General features: G+C 44.8%; 1 protein-coding gene across 1 annotated transcript in view; it reads right to left on the bottom strand.

Moving 5' to 3' along the window:
• Window positions 1-2012: 2012 nt before the first annotated feature.
• Window positions 2013-16828, bottom strand: part of LOC119912482 (multimerin-2-like) — a 38506-nt gene continuing 23690 nt past the window's right edge. The window contains 8 exon segments of the mRNA XM_038731690.1: window positions 2013-3831; window positions 3970-4467; window positions 6045-6143; window positions 6146-6329; window positions 6332-6406; window positions 7856-8314; window positions 10176-10376; window positions 10512-10960. Coding sequence (XP_038587618.1) covers window positions 3446-3831; window positions 3970-4467; window positions 6045-6143; window positions 6146-6329; window positions 6332-6406; window positions 7856-8314; window positions 10176-10376; window positions 10512-10960 — 2351 coding nt within the window. The 3' untranslated portion in view covers window positions 2013-3445.

Below are 16828 nucleotides of genomic sequence, written 5' to 3'. Positions count from 1 at the left end.
ATTGTGTCTTTGTCTTGATTCTTATTTTAGTAGGAAAGTAGCTTTTGGTAGCTGTTGAGCCTGCGGTGTTGATGAGGCACTGCGACCCGTCCACCATTGTGTCCCTGAGCAAGACACTTAACCCCTCGTTGGTCCAGAGGCGTGCGACCTCTGACATACACAGCAATTGTAAGTTGCTTTGGATAAAAGCATCAGCTAAATGAAGAAAATGTAAATTCTGGAAGACTACAACTTCACAAATTAACTACCAGTGAATGTTCGCTAGGTGGTGCTGAGTACCTGCGTGTGGTGCCGGTGTAATCCTGAAAAGCTCGCCAGTCAGCCCTCATCTGAAAAGTCTGGTTGTAACTGCAAGACTGACTTCTTACACCAGAGCTGCGCTCAGATTCTTTGCCGTGTGTCCTTTCCTAACAACTTTTCCTTGATGGAAAAATGCCTCGAGGTGAAGATGTGAAGGTATCCACCTTCACATCTTCACCTCATAAGGACTTAGGAAAAGACACCCGTGGTGCTCAGAGAATCGAACTGCTCTGGCTTAAAAGAAAAAACCTAACACATGGACGATAAGTACAGTGACAAAAAGGCAAAGTGTCCTGTCCAACACAGAATCACACCTGTTGGTCACCCTTTTCCAGGAAAAGCTAAGGAATATAAATCCATTGTAAATTAACATGTTTATTTTACCATTACAGACTAAATGGAGATGAAAAATATATTATATATTTTAATGCAATAAACCATCATAAGATAGATGATAATGCAACTGAATATCCTAATACACCTAGAACGCAATTGTAACTGTAAATTTGATGAAAACCAACTAAAATATAACAGTTATTTTCAGAGTACACCAGGCGACTGTCCATATTTTGGCAATATTTACTCTTTAAATGTTGATCTTTATTGGGAGTTATCTTTAAAACGCATCAATCGATCCGAACAGGCCTTTCATTCGACACCCGTCATTGGATGTTTATGTAGCTCACCACCAAATGGCGAAAAAGACCCTGTGTTCCAAAGCGAGAGACGGCAAAGCTCCCGGGTATTGTGCAATAATGAAGATGGCGCCCACCAATACTCCCAGCATCAAATCGGCTGATTTAAAACGGCGAAAACGGCACAAGTTGTTTTGATGATGGCGTGCTGCCAGCGCTGTGCCAGCTGCAATATTTTTTTTCTCCACCAGATTTTCGGCAACTCTGCCTCTGATTGGCTCGCACTGGTTGTCTGTGTCGGCGAAGGAGGTGGTTCTCAAACCTTTTTCACATCACTGAACCGTAAACCGACACCAGCGTCCCCCATCTGATAGGATGTTTGATTTCAGAAAGTGAATGAAACCCATTCCCAAAAACATTAACTCTGTGTTACTGTATGGATGGACTTGTAGTTCGAGCTTGGCATTGCGGCCGTCGCCATCTTGGTTTTTACGCTAGCTAGCTTGGTTAGCGAGGTTCATCCAAAATGCTGGGATGCTAAATTTCTAAACAAAATGTACTTACCAGAATTTACAGCCGCCTCCTAATAAGCTTTGTCAGCAGCGGATACGAGTCGCCTCTATCCTGATTGACTGGTCACCATGGTAGCGACTTGTCAACCACAAGGTAGCCCCGCCCTAAAGCCTCCCCTGCTTCCTGGTCTCTGTTCCTCTAAATGGGACCATAATTTACTAAATGAACATCATGCTGTGTTGAAGAAGACTTGAAACTAGCGACTGAGACCATAAACTCATCAGGAAAGTGTTTACTGAGGTAATAAATCAGCTGACAAGTGGAAACAGTTTCTTTCTGCAGCCGCTGGAGTCGCCCCCTGCTGGCTGCTGGAGAGGACGCAGGTTTACGACAGACCAGGAGGTTCCTGCTTGTTGACGTTACTGTAACACTAAAGGAAAAGGAGAATGCAGGTTTGTTACTTCAGCGTTGGCTTCACTTTTCAGAGTCAGAGGGTTACCAGAGGTGCTGCAGCAATAGACAGTATGATAATGTTTTTAACATTAAAACAGTAGACGCCCAAAATAAAATAATAATAATATGAGTTTAATGCGTCATAAACCCCTGAAAAAATAAGAGAAAGCAGGAAATAAATCTCGTGTGTGTTTGCAGTGTTGTAACATCATACAAACTGTTTTAAGTTACAGCCTGGTGACTCTTTAGATAAACACATTCACCTTCTGCTCCAACATGCGGCTCAGCTGTTAGATAAATATATTCTGCTCTGTGTGTGTTTACGTAACGATACTGGTACTTTACAAACATTACAGATACAGGCGACTTTACAAAATATTTTCAGTATGCAAAGTAAAAAGAATCCCTTCAAAGACAGAGGACGTAAAGACTTGAACCTTTCTACTTTGTCCTTTTCCCCTCTTCACACAGAAAACGTCTGTGGTCAGGTTTTTTCTGAAGATAAAGAATGTTAAAGTGACACAGCAGGGTCGACGGCACATCCTGTCAGAGCTGAGTAACCGGATCAATCAAATACTCTTGATGGCTGAAAGCTTGTTGTGTTGCAAGTAGAGCGAGGCATTGTGGGTCCACTTCTCTGGGCAGCGGTCTGTGCGGTTTACTGAGGAGCACTGGTGACTAATCGTGGTAACGGTTCTTTTTGTAAGTTAGCAGATTGGAGATTCACTAAATAACGTCATTGCTTTGGGTTTTTGGAGCAGGAGTCAGGACGTGGTTAGCCTAGCTTAGCATAAAGGCTGGAAACCGCTAACCTGGCTCTGCCCCGTGGCAAAACATCCACCAACCAAGATCACTAACGTGTTGCTCTGCTTTGCTGTTAGTGTACAGATTAAACCTCAGTTTGTGGTTTCAGGGGAAGTTGCATGCTGGAAGTGTTTTCATGTTGGTGCAGTGACTGAAAACCAAACCAACAATGACGGAAATGCTGCTTGATGTTCAGGGCATCAAAGTAACTCCCACTAAAACCACAAACTGCTGCGTTAGCTTACAGTTCGAACAACGGTTTGTCGGTGTGTTTTAGTAGTTTGCACCAGGCTAGCTGTTTCCACCTGCTTCTAGTCTTTATGCTAAGCTAGGCTGCTAACTTCCTCGCTCCAGCGCTGTGTTTGAACACAAAGACACTGAAACTCCTGCTTTAATTTGGGTCTTCACTTGAAGGTCAGTTTCATCTCGGTTTGCGTGTTTTTGACCTCTTCTTGTTGTCGAGTTGGAGGTCCAGCCTGAGACGTTTGTGGAGCTCAGACTCTGACCTGCAGTTCCCAGATTTATCAGAACTGACTGGTGGTTTGAGGGTTTGAATCCCTCCGGACGCAACACAAGTAAACCTCGGTGATACTGTAAGGGGCTTTGGATTAACGCCTCCACCGGCTGGAATCCAGCGAATGTTAAATTCTCATTTTTAAAACAAATTCTGACTCCGCCCCTCCCAGAGTCTCTGATCAGCGTCTTTCCTCCAGCTGTCAGCTGATTGGTCCACAGCGCCCTCAGGTGGTCCGGTGGAGCAGCAGCACGGTGAACACATTGTCCTCTGACTCCGCCCACGCACCTCCCTTCAGTTCCAGCCGCACCTCCTCCCCCTCGCTCAGCTGCAGGAGGCCCACGCCGGTGACCGGTCCCGGCTCCACCGCCTCCTGTCGGTGTACAGACGCCAGACCCCCGCCAGACCCCCTCCTCAGGACCACGTGGGCGGGGCCCGGCCTCAGGTCCAAGGTGAGGACGAACAGGTAGATCCCGCTCACGGGAGCCGTGAAGGTGCCGGCGTCGGAGAAAAACTGACCCCGGTTCAGAGATGCTTCTAACACGATGACGCCGGTCGAGACGCTCAGGGGGGATCCGGCCTCTGATAGGCTGGACGGGACAGGAGCAACACCTGGAGAGAAAAGCAGGGTCAGGAGTCTGTTGATTGAGACTGGAACCAGAAAAAACACCTGGACCTCGGCAAGGACTACTCAGACTGAGAGACTTGCTGCAGCTGCTCAGCTGGAAACAGCTATTTAGTCGACCTCACCTGATGACTCCCTCCTGCTTCGATGGTTTCCGCCTCCTCGCTTCTTCTTCTCTTTCTTCCCGTCTTTGTCCTTCACCAGCTGCCACAGTTTATCGAGCTCCAGCGTGGCGTCAGATCCCGCCAGCACTTCAGCATTACTGAAGACGTTCTTGAACACCCTCAGATGTTCCTCCAGCCCTCTCTTCAGCCACTTCACCTCCGCCTGCAGTTTGGCTTCCACGCCGCCGGCCGCCGCCTCTCTCTCTGCAGAAGTGTTGCTGAGTTTCTCCTCCAGCCGGAGCACCTTCAGCTCCAGCTCCTCCACGGCTCTCTCCAGGTTCCACAGATCGCTGCCGTCTCCTCCGTGCTCCGGACGCCTCCCCTCGGGCTGGAGGAGGACCTGACGCTCCCTGGATGCTACTCCGCTGCTGCTCCTCCTCACGCTGCCAGTCGGGAGCCAGTCGTCAGTGAGGAGGTGGGAGGAGGGCTGGTCAGCAGATGGAACCTCCTCTCTGGCTCCTGGGAGCAAAAATGACACTCAGTGTAAGAAAACCTGACCTGGGGGCCACGGGGTTTAAGATGTCCCTCATCTACTGTCTCCTCTCGCTGCTTCAATCAAACATTCTCAAAACACTGTGGCGGTTTACTTTTATTGGTGCATAAAACAACCAACCCTCAGGAAGTGTTTCTTCAGAGCTCACCAGCTGTCAAAATACTTTTTTTCCCTGCAGCAGAATTTTGTGCCCTCCAAATGAATCAAATCGCCAATGGTCATAATATTTCACTTCCTGTTCCCTTTGTCTAAAAACCCCATGAAAGCAACAACACTGTGGTCTGCAGGTAGGTTAGTCTGGACCTGAGGACAGAACGACTGGGCCCATCAGCTGGTCTGAAGGTCAGTCGGTGTTAAAATGGAGTAACCACAGCAAATATGGAAAATGAAATATTTACCAAGATGACAGAGAGAGAGTGATGTTCTGTGGCATGTTGTTGGTATACTGGTGTTAAAATACACAAACGTATCTACGTGCGCACGGAGATGGAGAAAGTTAAACATCCAGCTAAAATTCAGAAAGCTGCTGTTTGGTTAAGATGCACTGGCTCCAGTACTGGATCGTGTCCTGCTGATGTTTGCATGCAAACTGCAGACTCGGTATGCTAAGACGATATTTATATAATCCATATTGCATGGGATTACAAAACATACAAACCTTTTTGCAACAGCCAGTAAACACCGGCCATGTCCCGAATCCAAAGATCGGCAACACAGACAGAGAGGATGGAGGATTTTGTCCTCCATCCTTTACAGCGCAGTCGTGTCCAACATACTGACTATCGTTTGTACTTGTTCCTCAAAAGTACCTAGTTTCAAAAGTACTTCACTTCTTGTGACAGCAACTAAATTCACTAAAGACTGTTTTGGATTCAGCAACAAGGAAAACAGTTATTTATTATTTTGCCCTGCAGATGTGATCAGTGTGGGACTGCATGTTGATGAGGCGGAAGGAGGTGGAAACCAAAACTAACTGAAAACACTTGTGATCAGACAGAAATCTCACCACAACTCCGCAGAGAGGTTAACTTCAGCAGCTCACAGTCCCAAACAGAGCGAGGCTGGCTCCAGATTTTAGATGTTTATATTGCAAAACTCGTTTCCACTCCGTCACAAACTGTCTGGACTCACAGTGATTTATCAAAATGCAGTGGTGGTGGAAGCACTCACATCTTTTACTCAAGTAAAAGTAGTAATACCAAAGTAAATCCACAAAGATATCAGCATCAAAATGTAGTTAAAGTACCAAAGTAGTCATTGTGAGCATTTCAGAATATTAATTATATTATTAAAATCACTTTAGTGTAGCAGCTGATGAAGCTGGAACTCATTTTAATTCCTTTATTTACTGCCAAATACTTGAATTTTTTTATTATACAGCGGCATCATTTATTTGTTGATACTATTTTGGATTAATAATCTAAATACGCAAAGCAACGAATAAAATTAGCAAATAAATGTAGTAAAAAGTGAAAACACTCCTACTACCCTGAGTAAAAGTACTTTATTTCCACCCCTGTGAGAACGTGCAGGTGCTTCGTACCTGGCCTGTTGCCCAGCAGGGACGTGATGCTCAGGTTGTGTCCTCTCAGCTGCTCCTGCAGGTGCCTCAGCTGCTCCTTCAGGGCCGGGATGGAGTGGGCTCCTGGTCCTGGACGGGCCACTCCAGGAACTCCAGCACCTCCTCCCCGAGCAGCAGCTCCAGCACGTCGCTGTGTCGGATGGCGTCTTTCAGCAGAGAGTTAAAGGAGCCGGACAGGTGCTGCATCTCCGCCAACAGCCGCCTGTCGGTCTCCTTCAGCCCGGAGACCTCGGCCAGACCCACCGCCACGAGCTGCTCAGCTGGGACAGGCTGCGGTTCAGGGCCCCGGTCCTGGTCTGCTCCGTGTTCAGAGACTCCTTCACCTGCAGGAGGAGGGCGATGTAGTTTCACTTAAAGATAAGTGTAGTGTATTATACAGGGGAGACCGGGGGCAATTGTAACAATTTTTGGTTTCTTTGTCATAGCTGAAGAACTTCTGGAACTAGCTGGATACAATTTTTTTAGAGGTGTGTTTGTGTTTTACTTCTTAACAGTCATCACTTTTTTTTTTTACAAGCAATGTTAAAATCACAGTATTGATGTGAAATGTTACGTCTGCCCCCACGTGCAGAGGCAAACACACATAATTCCTTCATATAAATCCCAAAGATTAGGGCTGTCCCCGACTAAGGATGTATATAGTCGAATCAGGTGTGTTTTTGTGCGAAGCGATTGGGGGGGGGGGTTACACACAGTAGCGCCCATTAATCTTGAGAAGCTGCAAAGCTGCCGTGCTGCCGACAACTGCATGCACGTCGCGGTTCCTCGCTGGTCTATTTCAAGTAGCCGGCTGTTTAAAAACAAAAATATGAAAATGATCCTCGTTTCGCTGCGAAGCTTCGACTGTGAGACTGACAGTCGAATCAGGCTCCGCCCATCGAAGCTTCGACTGTTTCGGGGTCAGCCCTACCGAGGGTTTCGTACAGACAAAGGTTTAAACTGAAAACTTTTCTGACATTATTAGAAAGATAGTATCGTCTATTATTTTCTAGATTGAGCTTCAACACTACAAACTAAAAATCAAAAGAATGTTGATCTCTTGATGAATATATGTTGATATAATATTATTATTACAGTATTTAAAGTTAAGACGACTTCGTGAGACATTGAAGATACTGAAAGCATGAGCAAATGGCTCTTAGTGGGAATTGAACCCCGGTCCCCAGAATGAAATGGCCAAAAGATGTAACAATTGGACTATGCTGCAAAACACACATTATATAGAATATACACCGGATATTTAAACTGACCACAAACACTTTTCTGAAAATTATCAGAAAAAAAAATACATATATATATATTGATGTTCTTTCTAAGCTGGACACTATTTTACATGATTCAGGGGTTAATTGTAACACAGTGTTACCTAATTGAAAAAGCTAATATTTGACAAAGACATCAAATATTATACAACAGAATGGTCATCAAAAAAAGACTGAATCAGCGTATCAGCATCAGAAAAATACTATAGATGAAAATAACTAGTTGCATAGCTCAAAAATAAGTCTTAAAAACGTTGACAAGTTTGTCTCCAGTGATGGCCACATGATGAGTTTCATGGTTCTGTCTCGTTTCTGATTGGTGCAATTTGAGATGTCACAATTGCCCCCGGTCTCCCCTAGTTTTCTGCCTGTCAACAAATCTCATGTTCAGACTCAAACTCGCAGCGTGTCAGTCCGTCTCAGTACTTTGACTTCCTGTCTGTTCAAAAAGAATTTGAATACAAAATGAGTCTCTACTAGAAAACTGTTTTAACGTTTCATCTTTCATACCTGCTGGAGGCCATATTGGAGCGTCTCCACTGCCGGCTCCCAGTCGCTGGCCCCGGCCCACTGCCCCTCCCCTCCCTCGCTGTTCTCCAGGGCTAATCGGTTCTCGTTGGTCAGCTCTGTCACATTGGCCACGCCCCTCTCCAGTCGCGCCACGGCGGCCATCAGCCCCTTGCAGTCGCAGTCCCCGGTGTTGTGCTTGTTGAGGGCGATGTACAGATTGTCCATGTCGTCTTCCATGTCCTGCAGCCGTTGGTCCTGCTGACTCAGGTTCCCCGCCAGCTCGCCCACCTGCCTCAGCACCACCTCCCTCGCCGCCTCCACCTCCAGCCCTGTTTCCATGAACTGGACCTGACTGGTCCGGGCCGTGCTATTGATCTGCTTCTCGAGCTCCTTATAGTTCCGCTTCAGCTGCTGGACATTCCCCGAGGTCACCTCCACGTCCTCCATCAGCCCGCCGAGCTGCACAACAACACGGAATTAAGAGACCTTTAAACCTTTTTTTCTTTTACAGTCTCCCTTCATTTATTTTCTTATTCTTATTTTATTTATAAGGTGCACTTGTATCACCTAATGTTAGGGGTGTGTTGATACACAGAGCTCACGGGACTACACACTATTTTTAAGAAAGATTTAATGATGAAATATATGGCTGGGAAAAAAGTTACAAAATGCAAAACAATGCAGGTGCATTTTGAAATGTTGCTACACACTCATTTTGTGTCTTGTCTGTCACTTATTGTTTCTACCTGGTCCCCAAAATGCTGCCACATAAACGATTTAAAAGTGCTAATTTCACCCTCACACTCCGTCGCACTATTACGAAACACCTTTTCACCCCACGGAGAAATATCGTAACATTTTAATATGTCGTCACACTCCTACCTAACAATGAAGAAAGTCACGTGGAGGAGGATTTTCCTTTTATTCAAAGCTATTTTACAAGATGTGCTAAGAAAACCTTGGTTATTGAATACAGTACAGTATGATGGCCTCTAGCAGGTTAATCTGACTATGCTTCTATTGTTTAGATGTTTGTCTCGTCACACAAAAATTAAATCATTAAAATCACCAAATAGCCGCGTGTTGAGCCTCCGGGTCAGATTCGCTTCATGGTATTTATTTGCATATTTTAAGAACTTATAAATGGATATGGAAGGATCTGATTCTGAAGTTTTCTCTGTGTTTGTGCTTTAAAAGCAGCAGCACAGGGACATTCATGTAAAAGTCCAACAAGCCTTCGTGTTATTTATTAACTCTTACACTTTCGTGCAGAAGTGCTGCATTAAATGTAGACATCATTGAGCAACATGTCCACGAAGCCTGATATACATATTTTTGCAGAAATGAAATACTAATGAACCTTATTGGTGTAGTTTAGTTTTAACTTCACGCTGTATGTTAAATTATTTCTTGGCATCAGTCGGTATCCTGTTTGATTTCCTGTGTGAGTCTAAAGCATCAAACATGAATAAAAGGCCTCTGCAGGTTTAAGCGAGTTCAGTCCAGATGCTCAGGCTGTTTGTCACCCCAGGTTTTAGGAAGCAGTTCGCACACTTGTTTTAATAAAACTGAATTTTTACGTGAAGCACTTTGAGCAGCATTTCTTGTGTGAAAGGTACTCTATAAATAAAGTTTATTATTATTATGTAAAGTTTTATACTTGGTGAAGATGAATAAACGTTTAATGTGTCCAGCCAATTTTTTCATTTTCACCTGCAGCGCCTTGTTTTGAAATAAGAAACATACTTTGCTGCCTCATGCGCGTCTTTCTCCAGAGATAAATAACCTTTTGTCTCTGTGCTGCTCAATGTTGACTCACTCATCGTGTTTAGTGAGGAGGTCTAGATGTCCAACACTTTAGTCCAGAGACAGACAAACATACTGCTGTCTTCATCATGTCCTAACAGATTCTATATTTTTATCTCCATTATCTTGAGATGTTAAATTATTTTCTTGCGCAGACAACATACAGTATTATCTGACATTTTGTGCAAACATCTTCTTTGGGGGGCTGCAATGATCCCCGTGAATCCTGACATTTTGTCTGACCCCCCATTTCCTTTACTGCCTCCACGCCTCCTCCAGATGTCTACTTATACAGAAGAAATATTAAAATCTAACAGGTAGATTTTACACATCCTGGTTCTTTTTTTAGCTCCACTACTGACAACCCTTTACAGAAGTGACTGTAATGAACGCTGCAGCCTCTGGGGGGCGCTAGTTAACAGGACTATCTGCAGAGTTCACATCACTGCTGACGGTGACTGTAAACAGGGTCATGTCTGTCCAGAAGTAATAAATATGTTTTGGTTCAACGCACCTTCACTGTGTTGTTGACCACCATGTTGTCCAGGCGTTCGATGGCCTCCCAGAGCGCCGAGGTGTCTGAGGGCTGCGGCGGCGGCAGGCGGGGGGGAGACTGAGTGGGAGGAGGGAGGTGGTGCTCCAGCTGATCCTCAGGGGTCTGATCCTGTTCCAGCTTCAGCTCAGCCAGCGTGGCGTTCATGGCCTGCAGGCTGACCTAGGATCAGACACAAAATATCAAAATGTAAAAGAAAATACTTTTCTGCTGTTAATATTTCTCTCTTTTGATTGAAAGACAAGATTAAATGATTAATCATCATCTAAAGTCAAAATCATCCAGTTGTCCACTGACCTGCAGCATCTTGTTGTGGCGTTTCAGCTTCATGTCGATGTCCGTCTTAAAGCTGGTGAGGTTGTAGTGCAGCATTGCATGCTGGGAGTGCAGCCTGTACTCCATGTCTGCCCGCTGGTTCTCCATCTGCCTCCGGACCTCCCTGACCTGCTCAGACACCTCATGCAGTTTGGTATCCAAGCGCTCCTCCGTTGCCTCGTCAAGCTCGTCGGGGCCGTCCGCGGGCCCTGCCTGCAGCTCCGCCTCCGCACTCAGCTGGCTGCTCTTCAGCTGGGCCACGTCACGGGCCAGGTCCCCTACCTGCCGGCTCAGGTGCTCCAGTGAGCGGTTGAAACCCTCCAGGACCGGCTGCAGCTGGGACATGACCAGGGCCATCATGTGGGGAACGGGGAGGGCAGCGGGGGCTTGCGGGTACGGGAAGGCGGCAGCGGCGTCCACCCCATCTACAGCTGAACACAAACGCTCAATCAGTTATGATTCAAAACAATTTCCATGAGAGAGGTTTTACATCCCTTGGAGCCGCCCCCCTTTGGTGCTCCAGGTTTCTCACGGGCAGCAGAAAGACAACATTTCCCCTTCTGCTGCTCACAGAGCAGATTCTCTGAAACAAAGTAGAGAATCGCTGTGAAGCAGCTGTGTTGAGAATGGTTCATTGTTTCGGAGCATCTGATGGAGTCAACATGGCGACGCTCTGGCATTCAATCTGAGACAAACCCAGCAGCCTTACTGCTTTCATTATTGTTATTTAGTTCACTTATAAACAGTCCTCAGCAGATTTTAAATACTGCAGCAGACTGACGCCTTTCTGATACGAGTGTGGTGGTCCTGATCACCTGATCAAAAGGTTGGCCCTCAAAGACATACGGACTCCAAAAGCAATTTTCAGGTTCCCACGTTTCATTTTTACCAGCAAATATGTGTGACTGATGACTAAAAGACAGAATGACCTCATTACAGAACTTCAATACTTAAAGTCAGCACCAGAAGAATTAAAACTGTTGAAGCCCCCAGAGTCATGCAGCCAGTTAGCATGTTAGCACGCTCTGTTAGTGTGAGGTTCTGACCTGTCGGTGGCGCTAGATGAAAACATGAAGTTATTTGCACTCTTCCTCTGGGAAATAAGATTATCTGAACCAGATTTTGACATTTTTAGTCTCTAAAATAAAAACAAGATCACACAAAGATTCCTTACACCCACGACACTCCCTCCCTAAACACAAGCTAATTTAAGCTAACAACACACACACTAATGGCTCTCTGGGGGCTCCGCTCTAAAACTGAACCAGTTTCCAAACTGGAATATAAACACAGCGCAGCCTGGAAAACAACCCAGTAGGGAAACACAAACGGCTGAAACGGCTCTGAGCCTGCTTCCTCTCCTGCCCTCTGAAAACACCGATGTTGATGCTGCTGAAGCACAGAGGGGCCAGTCAGGAGATTCTGAGGCTTCACGGTCAAATACTGTGTTGAAATGCAGAGAGATTAGATGAGTTTGTTTCTGTTGGTTCTGCAGAGACGGACGGAGTGAAGCCAGAACACACACGGACCGCAGGGTGCTGCCGGTCCTCCAGCTGGACCTCATTCATCGGGGGCCTGAGACGCCTCAGGGCTCAGTGGATCCATCTGATCCGGCCTGTTGTTGTTATTTCTGAAACAAACCCAACTGTGCTTACGTTTCCTGCCATTTATCGGCCTCACTAATCCAGAGAGATGAGAAAGTAGGAGCTGAACGCAAAGAACAGAGCGCCATCCCCCAGATATCAATCACATCTGCTTCCTGAGACATGTTGCTAACCGAGAAACTACTTCAACTGAAAAATCTTTTTAATCTTCAGCAGCTTCGATTCTGTGGGTGCAACTGCCCAAACACATCCTTCTCCTACCTGTATCCAGGTATCTCTGACTTCAGCAGACACAGGAGATACAAGCCATGACACAGTCATCGAGTATAAAACAGAACTTTACTTTAAACAAATTAAAATGATGATTGGACAGCCACTTACAAGTAATTTAGTTAATTTAAGTACAAAATAAATGTAACTCTAATCTGTTACAATTAGGAAAATGTTTCTGATTACACTGGGAGTTAAATCTGAATAATTTCTGTAAAAAGCTCGGCTTTATGTTGAATAATATATATAATGAATAATAATATTCATTTTGTTGCTTTGCATGGTTTTCATGTGCACAAAGTCGTCATTTCCAGCTGTTTAGTAAAGTTTGATGCTGTTCTGATGCTTCTGATTGGTTCTTATTAGTGCTGGGGAACGATTAAGATTATTAATCGCGACTAATCGCATGATTTTCTGCGATTAATTTAATTCTAAAGCACTGTATTGCTCACTTTTAATTTGAATGTACTGCTATATACACAAATGTGCAATAACATGTGGTTTGCATGCTTTTTCCCAGCAGTATTCCCTTTACACAGTAGCAATAAAATATTATTATACATTAATGTAATCAAATCAAATATTAAACCAAAGCTATTTGCCTCGCCTCACGCACACGCCCGCTGAAGTTGAATTGTCTTTAACTTTTTGGACGCAACGCGCAGCACAAATCACTGGAGGAGAGACTGATCCTCGCTGTTTGTGAGTTTCCAGAATCTATTACTGTTTGACTAAACAGGACATCAACAGGAGGGAATTCACACGGCAGAGCGTCCCCAGGTAAAGCCTACCAGGTAAAGTTATGTAGCCTATACTTTTAACTTGAGTTAAATAGGCTACAGCTGTGTAGCGCACTGCTTTTTGCTGAATAGAAAACACATTCTCACTCCTGACCCGTCACATACTGACGCTTGGCGTCACTTTTTAACGTCCCGGGTACCACTTTAGCATAATTTTTAAACGTTTAAGGGTCTGCAGTCAAGTTTAGCAGCAACAGTTAGCAACAACAAATATGCAACGTCCGGTTAGACTATCAAAATAAAACTTTTTTAAAAACAGGGGCATTTTGAAATGGCACGTTATTTAAGTTGTGAAACGTTGCAATTTGGGTTTAGGCACAAAAAGTACTTGGTTAAGGTCAGGAAGAGATCATGGTTTGTGTTAAAATAACTACGTACATCAGTTAAAACGTAAGTTAACTTACGTCTAACCCTTAACTTCAACAAAAATATTTAATGTTGACTCTTTGTTTCACACGGGACACGAACCCCGGTCCAGGTTCTGGCCCTCCATCCACCTCAACCCCCTCCGTTACTCTGTCTTTACTGTTAAATATCATATACCTGCCTTTACCGTCAAAAACTGAAGCTACAGGGCTTCCCCCACTGCGTTGAACTGTGACGCTATCGGGATCCCCAGCGCGTTACAAACTGACGCCGAAGGATCTTGACCATGCGTCCATATGTGACGAGTCAGGGAGGGAGAACGCGTTTAAATCCATTTACAAACCATTTGTCTGTAGCAGCAGGACAGTTTTTCCCCAATAAAAACAAAGCAACTTCCTGGAAACTGGACAAAATACTGTTTTCTGGCAGATTCTGAGACTTTCTCAAAGGTTTGGAGGTTCAGACCTGGTTTCAGGGTTAATGTGAGGTTTTGGTTGTGTTTAGGGTTAGAGGCTGGCGTAAGGAATGTATAAAGAGTCCTCACAGGGACAGAAATGCAACCAGGAGTGTGTGTTTGCCTCAGGTCACTGCTGTCACTCTCCTCTAGAGACACAGTCCAGACACACACAGCGACCTCAGCCTCACAACCTGTTTTCATTACGACAAACCAAACTCTCTCCACACATGCTGCGGGGTACCGAGAGGTCAAAGGTCAGGGTACAGTGGGAAGTTCCAGGTCACTTCAGGCTCCAGCTGCGGGAGCGTTTGGAGGTTGAAACCCAACACACCCGTCAGCTGGCAGCGTTTCCATCTAATGACTGTCGGCGTGATTTACGGAGCCGAGCCAGAGTCCGCTTCCTGTTCGGACAAAACATCGTCTGTTGCACGAGCGAGCTGCTGTTTGCTTCTTCTGACGTTTTGTTGTAAATGTCACAATTAAAAAGGTAAGACGACACTTTAATGAGCCACGTGGGGAAACAGAGACAACACGCAGCCGGCACAGGAACGCTGAGGAGGATGAAGCTTTCGCAATAATCATCAGATCACCTGATGTTTGACTTGTGTTCTGTGCGACTGTTCTTAAACCTCTTTGTAAATAAAGGTTTAATCAAAGAAAAGCCTCCAAGCTGGTCTGATGTTGTTCCCTGCTGCTTCTATGCCCGTCCTAAATAACTTTTTGATTTCAGACAGAAGTAAAAGCATCAGCTGTAGCTAGAACTGCTAAAAGCTCTTAAACATGCACTTGGTGGCTAAATGCGTGATGCTAACTCTGCGCTGTCAATGTGCAACAGAAACTAAAGCTCAAAAGGGAAAGTGGAAACAAGCGAGAGGGTTATGATGTGAATGTGCTTGTGTTACTCTGGTTTGTGACTTTTTATTCATTTGTGACTTTTTATTCATTTTTATGTAAAATAACTTTTCCACAGTGGTGGTTTCTTTTTTTTGGAGATGATTTTACCTGCTTCAGAAAATTATTATTAGGGTAATATGGGGTAAGAGCCCCCAGTTTAATTCTTACAAAAACAACCCAGCACTTTCTTGCTGCCGCTAGTCTTACTCAGCTAAAATGTCCTCTGTTTTGCCTCGATGCGCGCTTCACAAAAATCATCCTGGATTACTCGACACACGCTTCGAAGCCTCGATCCGAACGGACATCACTGTCACAGTGAAGAGACACTTAGCTCACGAAACATCCCGATACACGATGTTAGGTTCACCAGAACGAAACGAAAAGATCCTTAAACAGTGTTTTAAAGATATCCTCAATGCCACGCTATTTGAGGGGGGTCTGGAGGACCTTTAAACACTAACTTTCCTGCATTCTGGTGAAAGTTTCTGCACCAATTTATGGTGGAAATGTTTTTATTTATGTAAAAGGAAACACATAATTCAGGTGGCAGGTGACATTTTCAAATATATAAATATAATAGAATATAAGTGCAGCTCTCAGTCATTCTGTGCTGCTTTCAGATCTGTTTTTCCTGCAGATCAACTTTTCTCATGTAACATCATCCCTGCTGAGGCAACACACACACGTAGGCAGGATTTAGTCTTCCCTCCTCTTTTGTCATGTTCAAAGGTTAGAGAACGGAAAACTTGGCCAACAAGAAACTGTGTCAAGAAGTTGTTTAAGTTACTGATCGGGCTGCACATTTTTGGGTCCTTTTATAATCCGTAGCTTGTTTTTTTTTAACCTAAGCTCTTTTTTGGACTATGCACATTGTTTCTTCTATATTTTAATTGCATTGCATTTGTTTTCTTAATGTGCAAATAAACCTTTCTAAAGGCATTTTCATTTGTTATTTAACAGCAAGCTATATATCAGAGCGTTGTTTAACAAATTATGCTTTAAAAAAAGTGGTGGGGACATGTCCCCAGCGTCCCCAGGGTAAATGACGCCTATGACTTGAGTTATAGTTTGTATTTTCAAACTGTACGATTTGCTTTCACAAGAACAATGGGTTTGAGGACGAAGACCGCAACGCTATCCTGGGTGAACCTTGCTGGGTGAAACTGTACACGATCAGCCATAACATTATGACCAACTGCGGGTCATAATATAGGTCTCTCTTTTGCCGCCAACACAGTCCTGACCCGTCAAGGCATGGACTGAATCTGTGCCTGCGTGTTCTGTCGGATCGGACCACACGGGTTAGCCTTCCCTCCCCACGTGCATCAGTGAGCCTTGGCCGCTCATGATCCTGACTCGGTTCACAGATTTTCAGTGGTCATAATGTTACGGCTGATCGGTGTCCAGTTTGCAACAGAGGGTGCTCACACCTTTTTCTTTAGCTCACTCACTCCATTTTGTTAATAGATACACACAATCTATGATATGCTTATTTTTGAAGGCATTCTTACTTTACAGAAGTGTTTCCACACATGGAGCTGTTGATGACATAATGCTGGCTGGTCAGTGAGGTCAAAGGTCAGAGAGAACAGAGCACTGTGGGAACATGACGGACGGAGGAAGTTTCTGTGTGTGTGATGTAATGCGCATGCTGGTCCGGTGACACAGGAGGTATAATATAGTGTCAGCAACCATCTTATACACATACACACACTTCCTCCACAGGAAATCCTCTCTTTCTTCTGTCTCTCGTGTGTGTGTGTGTGTGTGTGGTTCAGCATTATGGTTACCTCATAGGATGCGAATGAGACATAAGGATTATTACCACACACACACACACACACACCTTACAGATTCTTACGTTGTGTGAAGAGATCAGCAGCTGATTGACTGCAACGTCCAACACCG

This window comes from Micropterus salmoides, unplaced genomic scaffold (genome assembly GCF_014851395.1).
Source record: "Micropterus salmoides isolate LMB-PRFRI ecotype aquatic unplaced genomic scaffold, ASM1485139v1 Ms_hic_scaffold_2, whole genome shotgun sequence".
NCBI classification, from domain to species: domain Eukaryota; kingdom Metazoa; phylum Chordata; class Actinopteri; order Centrarchiformes; family Centrarchidae; genus Micropterus; species Micropterus salmoides.
The sequence above is the reverse complement of the archived record's forward strand: the minus strand, read 5'-3'. Positions and strand labels throughout refer to the sequence as shown.